At 42.9% G+C, this 16,740-nt stretch overlaps 1 protein-coding gene across 1 annotated transcript; it reads right to left on the bottom strand.

Moving 5' to 3' along the window:
* Positions 1 to 1,927: 1,927 nt before the first annotated feature.
* On the bottom strand, positions 1,928 to 14,453 carry LOC124711939 (cuticle protein 7-like). Its single transcript, XM_047242198.1, has 4 exons — positions 14,398 to 14,453; positions 9,490 to 9,672; positions 4,919 to 5,114; positions 1,928 to 2,303 (listed from the first exon to the last, which is right to left on the bottom strand). The coding sequence occupies exons 1-4, from the start codon at positions 14,410 to 14,412 to the stop codon at positions 2,248 to 2,250; spliced, it is 450 nt and encodes a 149-aa protein (XP_047098154.1). The 5' UTR covers positions 14,413 to 14,453; the 3' UTR covers positions 1,928 to 2,247.
* Positions 14,454 to 16,740: the final 2,287 nt, after the last annotated feature.

Raw genomic sequence — 16,740 nt, 5'->3', positions numbered from 1 at the left:
ATAAGTTAATGGAAGCATCTGAACGACGCGGTCTTGGAACAAATATAAGCACAGCAGAATATCTAGTGGAGGGAGGAGATAGAATAATATCTAGTAGAGGGAGGAGATAGAAGGGATATAGTACTGCCTCAAGGCAGTTTAAATACTTAGGATCGACTATCGATTCCTCGGGAAGCTGTGAAGCAGATGTGGAATCCATGATCAAACACACAAGAGGAGCAATTAAAATGCTGAATATTCTGCGCAGCTGGACCATATGAGTCTGTACCCATCAACGGACTATGGGAAGCGATGGAATATGTAGGTGTAATTGGAATGGTGAGAAAGAGAGGTCTGTCAGAGGAAGACGAAGACTACCCTGATCGTGAAAGCTGGCGAGTGTGAATACGGGGCAACTACAGGAGAGTGGAGAAGACCTTAAAAGTAAGTAAGTATAAAAACAGCCGACATGCCAAGAGGGGTTGAGTTTCTAGGACTCAATCGACAGGGACGAGAGGCAACAGACCTAGGGTGCGGAGATGATGGAGGGCACTTCAGCTCCCTAGACAGGAGGGGAGACTTGAAATCCAGACTGAAGAGAGACTGAGTGCCCTTTCGAGCTGACACCTTTGTGGCACGACGCACCATGATCTCTGACTCCGGTAAGAACACTTTGCACCAACAGCTTGATGGGGCTGGATAGGCAGGTCAACTCGTTGGCTTTATGGAAATAATGATCGGTCGCTCTGCCCCAACAATGTTCTTTCCGTAGCTATCATCCTCTTGGCTTTGCGGTTACTGCATACTTGTTGTTGAGCTTCGCGACAGGATAATGACGACGGAAAATCGCCGTAATTAAATTGCTACACCCATCCACCTAAGAACCTTGCCAACAAATGGTGGTTTGGCCAACTGTGTAATACTGGATTCAGCACTGTTTATAATGGATGTTTAATACCTTCAATATCTAAACTCCCAGTTATGGAATACATTATGAATATATTTTACCTCTTGATATTCCTTTCACAGTTAATGAAACCCATATCATTAGGTAAGTAGAAAGCAAAGTAATACCCACGCAACAGATACAGTCATCATAGACCCATAAATTATCGCTTTCTTTAAATTCCATTGCGCAACTTAATTAATCAGCACTAGCTCTTCAGGGGCGATCTGATTCCTTAATATGTCGGTCAAATGATCAAGGCGAAAACCTGACGATTTCATCGATTCTCTCAAATATTTTATCTCTGATGAGCCAGTATTTATGTACAGATCTCACCATCATCATCTTCCTTTCATGGATTAGGCTGTTGCCTGCTCTGAACTCACAAACAAAATCATTCCGATGTTTTTCTAGGTCTTCTAATACCTCTTTTCCCAGTCAGCTTGTCGTTCAGGATCTTTTGAGGAATTCTGTGACCTGGAATTCTCACAAGGTGTTGTATCCAGTCTTCTCGATATTTTTGAGTTTTTTCGTTCATGCTGAAAATATTTAATTCTGTCTAATACCTTCGTTTCTAATCAAATCTCTTCTTGTGCAACACTTCTTCTTTCTTAGGAACCTCATCTCTGCTCTCTGAATTTCATTTCTTGTTTGTTTTTTTTTTTTGTGGATACCTAGCTTCCGTAGGATAATACGGAAACCACCATTAGTCTACAGAATGTCATGATAGTTTCTTTTTGTACTTTATGGCCTAGTGTTCTGCTAATGGTACCACAGAAAGCTTGGAATTTGTGTATGTTATTTTCAACAACAGGGTGCAAATCAAAACCTACAGCGTAACCTAAATACGATATCTGAGACACTTGTTCTAAAACTGGATTATCCAAAACAATTTTTTATCTGCCTCGATATTTTCCTCGGATTTCATAACTGAAAAAGAAAACAGAGGAGCCTTATCTCGTAAGCTAAATAAAATGAAGCTGTTCTTTTTTGAGCAGGAATTTGTTTTTATTATTTTTAGATATATTACATAAACAGTACAAAAATGTATAAAACCAACATGCAACACAGGTTATATTTACACGAGGAAAAAATAAGAACAATGTCACCATTCTGATTCATTTGGTATGATAAGATAGCTCGTACCTTCAGTGATAGAAATTTCACTGTGTTATCATCAGATTATATCAATACCACAATCAGGAAAGTGTATTCAATGGAATAATAATGAACAGTTATTGAAAGATGTTAACATAATACATCCATTGATACGTCCATTACATGAATTCTGTCGATATGCTCTGGAACCCAGCGGGACACCTTCAGTAGTATCCATACCCACGTCCTAGTCCAGCACCTCCCACAGCAGCCCCGTAACCTGAGGAGGAGTAAATACAAGTATTAGCACTGCAAAGCAAAGGATTTCTGTCACAGATCTAATAGGACCATCTTCAGAATATTAGCCCTTCGGCATTTTAAGTGTATGCTTCGCTGTAGAGCTTAGTACGAAATGTAGCTAAGATACCGCACGTCCGTAAAACCGCAGACAAAAACGTTGGTATCACTACCGACATAAACTTGAACAATAAACTTTTCAAATACATACTTGTTATGATTTACCGACACAAGCTTAAACAATCAACTTTTCAAATACGTACTAAATAAGACAATCTACAAACCGTCGTAACTTTACTGCTGTTCGATTTGGCTTCCATTTGTTGCCGAACGTACATAGAACTAATGACTTAGATCATTATCTGTACCAAATGTCATTCTGTTTCTCTTCTACAAATTTGGAATATAGTTGACTTGATCATGATGCAGTAACTTACTGAGCTGGCAAGTAGCTAAAGGAGTGAGGCTCATATTCTGGTTTTCATTCAAGCCATCCCTGCCAGTACATCAACGACAGAGTTTCACATGAAGAAAATAACACAAATGATACGATGCGCAGGAGCTCTGTCTTGTCGGAAGATTACATATTCAACTTTTCGCTAAGTTTCTGTTTCTGTGCATGATAAATCCTCCCAGTGCTTCATTTTAATTTCACTGTAGAGAAAAATTCAGATACGAAATTCAAATAATATTACTTTTCGAGAAATTCAACTCTTTTTGTAAGAGTAGACATACTGTCGACATTGAGACACAACAACTGTTGGAAAGTTAGGATTGACTATTTACGACAGTCATAGTTGCGATGTAATACTTACTGGCGACTACTGGCTCGACCATTATGGCCACCTTCAGATGATTTCAGAATTTTTGCTCTGAAACAATTTCGTAACCGTGTATGGCTGCCTCAGTACAAAAATACTTGACTTGAAGATCAGGAATTACACAGTAAACCAGCTGACAGTATCTGATGATGGCCCATAACGGCAGCAACCGATAACCGTCAATATTTAAAGCAACTATGGCTTTAATCAACGATCATTGTCAGGTCCCTTTTACAAGTAGCTTAAGAATAACACTAAGCAAGGGTTTGTAACGAAATTTCGCGAGTGATGAAACTATTCAGTCAACCACTCACATATGACTGGTATAAATTAGCCGACATGAGAGCGAGGCTCGGTGAAAGGCGCAGTGGAAAGGCGCTAGAGACGCGTTCTAGAAAATGATGATTCAAGTCCCCATTCGTCCACATAGATTTACGTCTTCCGTGGCTTCTCTAAATTACTTAAGATAAAGGTAGAGATTGTTCTGTCGAAAGGGAAACATTTTCTTTAACATCACTCACTTCCCAACCGGTGCTTGAGATCTGTCTAACTGTTTCGTCATCGACGGAACGTGAAACCCTAATCTTGCTTCCTTTCTTATCCCACTACAGCTTTGACGATCTTGTAGACAACTAGATGAGAAAAAAGGAAGGCTGTAAGTGTTGCACTCTTTAAAGTAAGCATTGGAGTACATTTCCATCTCCATCAGCGTCCCTAAAACACCAGACTGTTCCTGAATATACAGGAATTTATTTTCGAGAATCCCTAACTACGATCTTCTCTTCGTATTAGTGCGTAGCTAGGATCAACCATCAGCACATTCTTGCTCAACCATCAGCACATTCTTGTTCTTCACCCTTACTCCTGCGTTGCATCCATAAAGTTGATAAGGAACTGAGACAGGGTTACAGATTGTCCCCGTTGTCTATCAATCTGTAGGCGCTCTTTGAATGTAGGCGCTCATTGAACAAGCAGTAAAGTAAACCGGGGAGAAATTTGGAAAGAAAAAGTACAGAGAGGAGAGATAAAAATTTGACGTTAGCAGAGGTTAGAAACAACTTTTAATATTAGTTGAACGGAATGGATGATGTCGTGAAAAGAGGCTGAATATAAACAAAAGTAAAAGTATGGTAAGGGAATGTAAACAAATTAATTCCGGTAATGCTGTGGGAACTAGATTGGGAAATGAAGAACTAAAAATCGTACATGAATTCTGCTATTTGGGAAGCACAATAACGGATTAGAGGGGACACATAATGCAGACTAATAGTTTAAAGAAAAACGATTCTGAAAAAGGGAAATTTATTCACATCTAGCATAAATGTTACGAAGTCTTTTCTGAAGGAATTTATCAAGAGTGTAGCCTCGTATGGATGTGAAAATTGGACGACAACCAGTTCAAACAAAGAGGGAATAGAAGTTTCTGCAATGTAGTGCTACAGAGGGAGGCTGAAGATTAGATGAGTCGATAAAATAACTAACGGAGAGGTAGGAATGGAATTGGGAAGTGAAGAGCTTTAGGGCACAAGAACAGGGGATCAGTTGACAGTACACATTCGAACGCATCAAGGAATCATGTTTGGTGATGAAGGTAAGTATGGAGGGTAAAAGTTGTAAAGCAATAACAAGGCTTGGCTACGGGTTGTATGGATTTAAGTGGAAGCCGATTGCAGTAGTTATGCAGAGATGAAAAGACTTGCACAGGATAGACTAGCATGGAGAATTTCATCAAACCAGTCTTCCAACTCAAGACCACAACAGTATCGGAGTCTCTCACCGTGATGCGAGTTGTGCACGACGGGGTGGAAGCCGGACTTGTCGGCGTGGTACTTGACGGTGCGCACGCTGCCGTCCGGCTCCTTGAGCGAGTACTCGCCCGTCACGACGTCTCCGTCGCGGTGCTCCTTCTGGGAGTGGTGGTCCCCTGTGTGACCGTCAGACACCCCATACTCGAACTCGTACTTCGGGTACGCCTGCGAAAGCATACAGTCACGTCAGTCACATTAAACTACTTCGTAATTTTATTTGTTGGTTGTTGATAAAAGCCCTCTGTTAGTATAGTGTCAAATCAATTTAGACACGAAAACAGTTTTTCCTACAGTATGTATCTCTGCAGCGAAGTGTACGCCGTTTTGAAAGTTCCTGGAAAATGAAAATTGCGCCCTGGTCTGGACTCGGAAAGCTGAACCTAGTCTTTCGCTGGCACTGTACTTAACGACTTAGCTATCCATGCTGGACTCACAATCGTCCTTAGAGCTCGAATTTTGTCAGCACCTGTCCCTAACTCATAGAAAATATCCTACTTACATTGCTAGCCTTACCACTCTTGGAAGAAACGTGGGCTATTTTTTATTTCAGCCTCCGAACAGTCACGAAATGGAAATCACAGGGAAGATCAAAAATTTTATTTGCAACATTTAATTGTACTTCCCAGCTACTATACAGCCACCACTCCGACTTAGACATCTGTCGTAGCGTGGTACCAACTTTTCAGTACCCTCGTCAGAGAAGGAAGCCTCCCGCTGTTTTCGCCAATTCCCTACGCCGGTGTGAAGCTCGTTGTCTGTGCAAAAATGCTGTACTCATAACCAGCGGTTCAGGTGAGCGAAGGAATGACAATCACAGGGAGCCAGGTCCGGACTGCGTGGCGGGTGATCAAACACTTCCCATTGAAAACGCTGCAGGATCGGCTTCGTTGCACCTGCAGTTTGCGGCCGAGAACTGTCATGAAGAAGGAAACACATCACACGTTAGATAAGCTACAAGAAATCAGGCGCAACCTCCCAGCAGGCACTTCACGCTTGGCGGGAGACACTGTTGTTCTAGACATCTTTAAGCGTTCACTGTGTGCTCAGAACTGAAAAACGCGACATGGCTGAATTACATGGGCATACTAGAGACTGAGCAATACATCTGCGTAAAGCTCCACCGGATTCTCACTGTGGTCCCAATTTCGCGACCGAACGGTGCTTGAAAAAAGTAGCCCTCGTAGGATTAACCAAACCTCAGGGTTGTTTTCAGAACTGATCTTTCACTGGGGTGTACACTGTTTTGAAACGCCCTGGAAAATTAAAACATTACGGGAGAGATAAATTGGTAGAATTTATGAGGATAAGCCATAAGTTTTGCGTGGATTGCTAAGACGTTAAACGTTCTAACCACGAAAAAAATCTTCTGGCTTTGAGGCCCTATTCAGCACGGAGACTTCATGTGTCCGTAAGTTTTCAAGGAGCCAACATTAATTCATAAGATGTTGAGCAACATTTGGAACACAGCAATAGCAACAAAATGTTCAAATGTGTGTGAATTCCTAAGGAACCAAACTGCTGAGGTCATCGGTCCCTATTATTACATAATAAATCTTTTTGTGCAATCCAGACCGCTCTCTCAGTGTACAGTACAGCTCGTATTAAAGAAAGAACTTTCTCTTGCAGGTATTGTTCAAAATGTCGACTATTACGATCAGGACTGAGTGTACGGTATCCGGTAGCTCGTTACAGAGTAATAATTTAATTATGTGTCTATGGACAACACACACACCCATGCCCGCGGGAGGACTCTAACCTCCGGCGGGAGAGGCCGCGCAGCCCGTGACATGGCGCCACAAATCGCGCGGCCACTCCGCGCGGCAGCAATAGCAACATGAGATAATATCATTACAAGAGCAAAAGCATAAAGTTGAACAAGAATATGGAATTGTTCTTGCCGGTTGCTACCTTATTTTCGTCTCCTGATTAGCAAAGGTAGTTGAAATCTATAACCACACAATAAATCTTAAAAATGAACCTGAACAGTCACAACCGTAGTGAAACTTCTTTCTTATATGAGGTTACCGGTTTCGGTCTGTTTTAGACCACCTTCAAACCTACCACGTTGTGGTGGACGGTGGTGCTGGATGGAGCAGGTGCTACGACTCCACGAAACGCTAACTGCCCAAAGAGATATGTTTTCAAAAATGACATAATAAAACTTTTTGTGCAATCCAGATCGAGTAGAAAGCAGTTCATTTACACTTTGATAATCTTCACTTTTGCGCCATAGTTAGTAAAAAGTGGAAGTGATACTCCCATAGCACTGGGGAAGTGATTTTCGGCATTCCTTCTTAAGGTCTAATGGTAAATGTGTACCCTTCTTACTTTTATTGATACTGAATAACTGACCTACAGGTTTGTATGAAATTTATACAACAATTGCCAGATGATGTCGAGAGAGAGAGAGAGAGAGAGAGAGACAGACAGACAGACAGAGAGGGTGGGGCGATTATACAATTTTACTTCGTCTGGAGGGAACGGAGGCGTATTGTGAACAGATAGAAATAGCTGTGATTATTTTGCCGGTTTAAGCAACTCCATTACGTGAACGTATCTTGGTTCATAGTAATGGTGAAATGACTTTTTCTCGTTGTCGTGAGAATAAATTTCCAAAGTTAGTCGCCAACAGAGCTGAATAAATTGTTGCGTAATTTCGTCCGTGTGTGTGTGTGTGTGTGTGTGTGTGTGTGTGTGTGTGTGTGTGTGTGTATGCGCGAGTGCGAAAGCGTGCGTGCGCGCATGTGCATACCCCTAACTTGTTATCATACAGGTAGACTGTGACCCCAAGTATTTCCTGTTTTTCCTAAATAAAATCAGTCGTCACCTGTGTTATTGAAATATTTTCCAGTTTCAACAGATTAATTCGTAATTTTCGGAAGTTCAGTATTGGCTTATAATATGGATTTTGCATAAATAAATTGGCCACAATAATCATAGAAAAACGTTCAAATGTGTGTGAAATCTTACGAGACTTAACTGCTAAGGTCATCAGTCCCTAAGCTTACACACTACTTAACCTAAATTACCCTCAGGACAAACACACACACCCATGCCCGAGGGAGGACTCGAACCTCCGCCGGGAGAGGCCGCGCAGCCCGTGACATGGCGCCACAAATCGCGCGGCCACTCCGCGCGGCAGCAATAGCAACATGAGATAATATCATTACAAGAGCAAAAGCATAAAGTTGAACAAGAATATGGAATTGTTCTTGCCGGTTGCTACCTTATTTTCGTCTCCTGATTAGCAAAGGTAGTTGAAATCTATAACCACACAATAAATCTTAAAAATGAACCTGAACAGTCACAACCGTAGTGAAACTTCTTTCTTATATGAGGTTACCGGTTTCGGTCTGTTTTAGACCACCTTCAAACCTACCACGTTGTGGTGGACGGTGGTGCTGGATGGAGCAGGTGCTACGACTCCACGAAACGCTAACTGCTCAAAGAGATATGTTTTCAAAAATGACATAATAAAACTTTTTGTGCAATCCAGATCGAGTAGAAAGCAGTTCATTTACACTTTGATAATCTTCACTTTTGCGCCATAGTTAGTAAAAAGTGGAAGTGATACTCCCATAGCACTGGGGAAGTGATTTTCGGCATTCCTTCTTAAGGTCTAATGGTAAATGTGTACCCTTCTTACTTTTATTGATACTGAATAACTGACCTACAGGTTTGTATGAAATTTATACAACAATTGCCAGATGATGTCGAGAGAGAGAGAGAGAGAGAGAGAGACAGACAGACAGACAGAGAGGGTGGGGCGATTATACAATTTTACTTCGTCTGGAGGGAACGGAGGCGTATTGTGAACAGATAGAAATAGCTGTGATTATTTTGCCGGTTTAAGCAACTCCATTACGTGAACGTATCTTGGTTCATAGTAATGGTGAAATGACTTTTTCTCGTTGTCGTGAGAATAAATTTCCAAAGTTAGTCGCCAACAGAGCTGAATAAATTGTTGCGTAATTTCGTCCGTGTGTGTGTGTGTGTGTGTGTGTGTGTGTGTGTGTGTGTGTGTGTGTGTGTGTATGCGCGAGTGCGAAAGCGTGCGTGCGCGCATGTGCATACCCCTAACTTGTTATCATACAGGTAGACTGTGACCCCAAGTATTTCCTGTTTTTCCTAAATAAAATCAGTCGTCACCTGTGTTATTGAAATATTTTCCAGTTTCAACAGATTAATTCGTAATTTTCGGAAGTTCAGTATTGGCTTATAATATGGATTTTGCATAAATAAATTGGCCACAATAATCATAGAAAAACGTTCAAATGTGTGTGAAATCTTACGGGACTTAACTGCTAAGGTCATCAGTCCCTAAGCTTACACACTACTTAACCTAAATTACCCTCAGGACAAACACACACACCCATGCCCGAGGGAGGACTCGAACCTCCGCCGGGACCAGCCGCACAGTCCACCACTGCAGCGCCTCAGACCGCTCGGCTAATCCCACGCGGCAATCATAGAATGTCTTGCTTAGAGATAGTAGTGGTCCATTCACAAGCACTGATAGGAATTAATGCTGGGGCCTTACCACGTAGTCCACACTGTGCCCTCCGTGACCGTGTCCGTATCCCCCATAGCCGGCGTGTCCCACAGTGACTGGGTGGGCGGGACCCACCACGGGACCCGTCTGGTGGGCGTAGGAGTGGGCGTGGCCGCACATCGCCTGGTGACACGTGGAGGCCATCACCGCCAACAGCAGAGCCGACACCATCTGCAGAAACATAAACCGTGTTATGGCGTTTTGTAGGCAGCAGCAAAGCGACTTACATTAGCGAATTTAAGAATGAAAATACGATGTCTGTAAATCATTTCGTGCACGACAGCAGCATGTGCAAGTAATGTTAAATATGTTGTACGGTTAGAGTTAGTATACAACTGCAAAAATTCAGATACTTATACAGGGTAAATCAGAAATCCATCGACAAGCTTTCACACATTGTTCGCGGATAGCTTCTCAGTATTTTGGCTTAAGCTATCTACGGTGTCAGGCATCTCGTTAAAGAGTAATAATTTAATTTTGATTTATTCGGTTTGTTAGCACCACCACGCTTGTGTCTGTGGACGTATTTTCACACCAGTGAAGAAGTTTTTAATGTGCATTAACCAAAAGGTACAGCACACAACACAGAGTAATGCAACAACCCTCAGACGAAACAAATACGCTTTTGTCACAATAATGTCAGTCCGCTCTCTCAGTGTGCAGTCCACCACGTATTAAAGGAAAAACCTTCTCTTGCAGGTATAGTTCAAAATGTCGACTATTACGATCAAGACCGAGTGTACAGAGACGCAAAATGACTGTCTTACATGCTCAAGAAACCAGTAGTTTTTACTACTTCTGCGGCTGCGGTAATCCTAACCAGGTCCGTGCGAGTATCGACTGGAATCTCGTAAACTATGCTCTTCACATTCCCCCACACGTAGCCCATTAATGGCAAGGGAAACCATTGCATTACAGACACATTATGGGTATTCACTGCACGTGTCGCCTGTACTTGCATAAGTGTCTTCATGATCTCTCCATTGGAAAAAGATTCCGGACTAGTCCCCCATTCGGATCTCCGGGACGGGACTGCCAAGGGAGAGGTGAACCAATGGAGAGGTGAACACGAGAAGAAGATCGAATAATCATCGAAACTGTAACGTTCTACGCGTACGGGCGTGGAATGTGAGAAATCTGGACTTGGCAGGGAAACTAGAAAATCTGAAAAGGGAATCTAGATATAGTAGGGCTCACGAAAGTGAAATAGAAAGAAGACAAGCATTTCTAGTCAGATGAGATAAGAGGAACACCAACAGAAGCAGAACGGGAGTAGGATCTTTATGAGTAGGAAGTAGGGCAGAGAGCGAGCAATTGTGAACAGCTCAGTGATAGGGTTGTGCTGATCAGAATCGATAGCAAACCGACACCGACAACAATAATCCAGGTATACATGCAGCCACCGCAAGCTGAGGATGAAGAGATAGACAAAATATATGACGATACTGAACTGGTAATTCAACACGTAAAGGGAGACGAAAATCTAATAGTCATGGAGAACTGGAATGCAGTTATAAAGGATGCAGCAGAAGAAAGGGTTAGGGCTGCTATAGGCCTGGTACTAGGAATGAGAGAGGAGAAAGATTAATTGAATTCTGCAGTAATTTTCACCTAGAAATAGCGAACACCCTGCTCAAGAATCACATGAGGAGGAGGTATACTTTGAAACGGCTAGGATATCCGGGAAAAAAGATTAAATCACGGTCAGACAGAGATTCCGAACTCAGATACTGTATTATAAGGCGTATCCAGGAGAGGACATCGACTCAGATCACAGTTTAGTACGCTAGTGATGAAGAGTAATCTGAAGATTAATCAAGAACAATCATTGCGCGAATAGTTACGACAACAAATATTAAGCCAAGGTTGAAGTCTCGCTTAGCAGCAATAAAACTCCTAATGAAGACCCTGATTCATTACCGCTGAACGCTAATCATGCAACAAGCATCACAGTGAGTAGTAGCAGATGAAGTTCGCTGTAAGTCTACCGACACAAAAATTCAAGAAGACATATGTTACATTTCCATTACACGAATCAGTGACACAGATGGTCAACTTTCCTGCAAAGCACATAGCTACGTAAGCTGATTAATACTGATCAAACAGGAGCAATCTAAAGAAAAGAAAACCACAAATGTAACAATCACAAATTCTATTTCTCAGTGTCAGCGTGAAACAGTACGGTCGTGCTGTCGTATGAAAAGACAAAAGAACATATCAAATAAACTTCTTTACCTTGAAGACAACGATCACATCATCTGCCCATTTGGTATATTCCACAGCGAAGTGGCAACCAAATATGGCAGTTAGACATAACACATAGAAATGCGCTGCTGTGGAAATGAGCAGTCGAAAACCAAAAGAATCTTATCTCCTATATATTGCTTTTTATACCTACTGATCGACGATGAAAGGGAAAAAATACTGAAATACTAAAGATAAAATTTCACTACGAGTGATCAAGCAGACAACGCACACTGATTGCGGCTGCCAAACGTTATAGTGATAACTCACTTTTAACGTTGTTTCGTCTTGACTACATGAAATTGTAAGTAAAATTACTATTCCTTTTGAAAGAAACGTCGCTGAAGTATTGGTTGCCGACATTCTTTTTTTAAACAGCGTTTCAAGAAATAAACTCATCGAATAGGTCGTTATACAGTGCACATCATAGATTCACTAAGAAGACACCTAAGTCTTGTAACAATATAGACACAGAATTTCATGGGAGCCAAAACAGTAAAAGAAAGCGCTTGGTACTACAAGTCTACTAAAGTGACTCCTACTGCCTGTTACACCTTCTGCGTAACCTGAGTGCAGTCAGAATATCACTGGACGATAATATCACTGGACAATTACTGTGATTCAGGACGTTCTCTGCTTTAAGACTCTGCTTGTAAGACCTAATACATCCAGATTTAAAGAAAATACAAGAATACGTAGGTTATATACAGATGTGTACACTGATCAGCCAGAACATTATGACAGCGTACCTAATAGCTGGTATGACCGTCTTTGTCACGGATAACAACAGCGACACTTCGTGGCATGGAGGTAACGAGGCCCTGGTGGGTCGGTCGAGCGAGTTGGCCTCACATCTGCACAAGTCGCCAATTCCCGTAAATTGGGGGGAGGGGAGGGGGGGAGGCGACTAGCTCTGACGCCACGTTCAGTCACATCCCAGATGTGTTCGGTCGGGTTGGGGGGCCAGCACGTCAACTAGAACTCGCCACTGTGTTCCTCGAACCACTCTATCGCGCTCCTGGCCTTGTCACATGTCACTTTATGTTGCTGAAAAATGCCACTGCAGTCGTAAAACATGATGTCATGAAGTGGAGTACGTGGTCTGCAACCAGTGAACGATACTCCTTCGCCGTCATGGTGCTTTGCACGAGCTCCATTGGGCCCATGAATGCCCACGTAAATGTTCCTCACAGCACAATAGAGCCGCCGCCAGCTTGTCACCGTCCCACCATCTCAGTTTCAAGGAGCTAATCCCCTGGAAAGCGACGGATTCGCACACTCCAATCGGCATGATGAAGAAGCTATTCGGTATTCATCAGACCATGCAACGCTCTGCCATTGCGCCAACGTTCAGTGTTGTGGCATGTGCCTATTTCAGTCATAGTGTTAACATTGGTAGATGCGTGGGTCGTCGGCTGCAAAAGCGCATCGTCAGGAATGTTTGGCGCTCTGTGTATTCAGACACACCTGAACGCCGCCGAGCATTAATGTCTGATGTCAGTTCCGCCACAGTTTGTCGCCTGTCCTGTTTTCCAGTCTGTCCAGCCTCCGACGTTCGAAGTGTGTAATGAGGGATGACTGCCCAGCTTCACGACGTCTGGACAAGTTGAAGACCCTCACCATAGCACTCTTCGAGCAAACGACAAGCCATGCAGTTAAAGGAATGCTCGTGCCGAGCCTCCGGGCTCTCACAATCTGCCGTCGTCAAACTCAGATACATCGCACGCTTTCCCCATTCTACAAACGGACAGCATGCTCGATGACACTACATGCATCGTGCGTGTGTCTGACTAGCAGTCATTCCTCGCCAGGTCACGCTGCTATTGCCTGGACAGGTTTATATCGATAGTAGGTCGGTGGTGATAATGTTCTGGTTGATCAATGTAATTTCTGTCCGCCCCTGGTAGCTGAGTGGTCAGCGCGACGGAATGTAATACCTAACCGCACGGGTTCGATTCCCGGCTGGGTCGGAGAGTTTCTCCGCTCAGGGACTGGGTGTTGTGATGTTCTTATCATCATTATTTCATCCCCATCGACACGCACGTCGCCGAAGTGGCGTCAACTCGAAAGATTTGCACCAGGCGAACGGTCAACCCGACTGGGGGCCCTAGTCACCACGCGGCATTTCCATTTCCAATGTAATTTCTGTAATTTACATTTCTGTGGGAATATCCTATGGTGAGAGTGGTATACATTTTGGATCGTACATGCGTTGTAGACAAATATTGTTACTCCTCTCTATATCAAGCAAATATCTAAATTAGGAACATGTATATCCGAAGAGAGGCCTAAGATCCGCTATCACCTGTTTGTAGCATATGATGATTCGATTTTATTTAATCCTTTCCTTTCATTACCATATCTTCAAGTAGAACTGCTAGTTTAACGCGGACTCATTATGGCAAAGCTGTCAACAGCGTTCTGAAACTACATGTTGTTGTGTAGCAACGCCAAATCAAAGACAGATAAAACAATTGTGATCTAAAGAACTGTCAAGTGGAAGAAAACGGAATAGCTATTACGAACAGCAACATTTCATGGTTTGAGGGAAATAGCTCCAGGGTGTTCTCCTAGCGTCAGGAACATGAGGAGGTGTTCACTCGGACGAGTGTGAAATATAATAGCTATTGCTTTGATGTCAATGGAGCTCACCTGTCCATGAACCATATTTGTCCCCAGTGAGGTACTCTGTCGGCTGCTATGAGCGAACTGGTGCTGCTGTTCTGAATTCGGGACCATTTATAGATACGACCGAGGCACAGTCTGCGTAAGTCCTCGTAAAAAGCGTCCGCCTCCCTTTTTCCGTAGCAGTCGGTACCTGCTGTGCTGTGTCGGCGCGCTGCCGTTTCTTGCGGGCGATTAGCAGAGTTGTCAACAGCAGCGGCGAAAGCTCGCGAGCTCTGGGCGACCAGGTGACACAATCAAACCGTTCCCCGGACTCAGTTATGACTTGACGTACGAATTAACTGACTTCTGGCACTTGTGTATACACGCTACAATGATTCGTGCCGCAACGTCTGGTGGAATGGCAGGCATACGAAATATAGACGGCGCCTCTCACCGTTATTACAGTGACGGAAATGGAGGGTGTTCTACCATGTACACCTTGACCAAACCATACTACATTACTTCCATGCCTAAGCTAAGTGTTAAATTAAAATTTAGTGATCACGGGGACTTATTTTCACTATAGAAAATGCCGTTTCTACAGATGAGAAGTGATGTAAGTACAGGATGGTTCTTTGGTGTTTCCAACATTATAGGAAAATTTCGTGTGGAGATCTCAGAAAACGGCCACGTGGGCTTGGGGAAAAGCAAATCATTGTCATGAGGGACGAGGGGGCGTCACACTGACAGATCACATAGACAGATGTCTGTAGTGCCAAGCAGACGGTGATGAATGTACTCAGGACGATAGTTTGACAAGAAGAATAACCAAACTCCCTCAGGAAGTAATACCTACTATCTTAAGATCGTAGGATTATTCGACTGTCTCTGATGAAGGGAGAAAACATAACAGCTGAAATCCGCGACGAGCCAGTGTGTCACAACGAAACATCGGGAGTAGGGTACTAGAAGCTAAGTCACGATCTCGAGTTATCCGCCGGCACCACACCACAAACAACAGACTTGCAGGGTATAGAGCTAGAGCCAAACGGTACACTAGCAGCAATCTACAGTGTTCAGCGACGCTTTTCGCCCCTGTTGGCCGTACCATGTTTGAATATACCAGTTCCCGTCAGATCAGAGCAGTTAAGCCGACACTTCGATGGGGGACACCCAGACCGCCATGCACTGTTCATCTGCAGAGATGTACTTAGCGTCATGAGCCACTTGAGAACTCACTTGATTCATCAGTAGCATCTCCAGGCCGCGAAAACTGACAACGATCGGAAGAGCGGTATGATAAACTAACCACCCTCCATCTCCGCGTCTGATGACACCAGTCATCTTAGGACGACACAGAGGTCGGTCGGTGCCGTTCCGCCTTCTGAGGACTGTTCGAACGGAATTTAGATTTTACGGTGGTCAGATCGACGCCAAAGTGTCCGTATACACAAACAGAATGCGATTCTTTAGTTCTGTACGTCTCCGTCTCCTGGTATCATTTTGTGGGGAGCTGACGGATATGACAACATAACTGATGTCGCATTTGCTGAATGGATGCTGAATGCTCATCAGAATGTGGCAAGGATGGTAAGTCCTGTTGTTGTATATGCTTAACATTAGCTCACTCTGAGGACGATTGCTGTTAAAACAGAAGTAATATACTTGAGAATGCCACGATCGCTTTAGTAGAGCATTTATTCAGATTTCTGGTTTCAACAAACTACCAGTTGCCATCTTTGGATCTGCAAAGCATAAACCGAGCGTGCACAAAACTGGATGAGAGATACCCACATAATATTTTAACGTAAGTGGCTCCATAATGTACCTTACGCACAACACTTCAAAGAATCTGGTACATGGGTTCATTAATCAGTGTCACGTAATCAATAGACATTCCAAGAACATATATCGGTAAGTCAAAAGTATAACGATGTTTACATAAATTATAATACGCACTGTACCAAAAATACATGCCCATGCTCTCTTAAAAGCCGGATACAGACTGATTGGTTGGTGAACATGGAAGATACCACAATCAGCCATCAGGTGGCGCCATAGTAGTAACAAAACTGATTCACAGCGTTTCGTTTAAAGCATAACCACAAATATATGTCCACATGCATGTTTAGAATGTAATTATACAGAGAATGATCTAAATCAGGGTAATTTTTTTAAAAGAAAAAAGAAGATTTTTAAATTTTTTAAATACCTAACTTTACAGATCTTTCTTAACCATAAAAGAGAGTGCTGAATATCCGTAATTAACATTTAATGTGTGTTAAGGAAGACAAACAGGTGTAGAGAGCAAAGTAGTTCGTATTAAAATTAAATCAGGGTACTTTTTTTAAAAGAAAAAAAAGATTTTTAAATTTTTTAAATACCTAA

The sequence above is a fragment of the Schistocerca piceifrons genome, chromosome 8 (assembly GCF_021461385.2).
Source record: "Schistocerca piceifrons isolate TAMUIC-IGC-003096 chromosome 8, iqSchPice1.1, whole genome shotgun sequence".
Taxonomy (NCBI): domain Eukaryota; kingdom Metazoa; phylum Arthropoda; class Insecta; order Orthoptera; family Acrididae; genus Schistocerca; species Schistocerca piceifrons.
This window is presented reverse-complemented; position numbering and strand designations above follow the sequence as displayed.

Bases quoted from the DNA above. Each gene is read 5' to 3' on its own strand.
- LOC124711939 (XM_047242198.1), bottom strand. The intron at 5,115-9,489 runs GTAAGGCCCCAG...ATGCTTTCGCAG, and splicing joins GGCACAGTGTGGACTACGTG to GCGTACCCGAAGTACGAGTT. The intron at 2,304-4,918 runs GTGAGAGACTCC...ACTCCTCCTCAG, and splicing joins CGTGCACAACTCGCATCACG to GTTACGGGGCTGCTGTGGGA.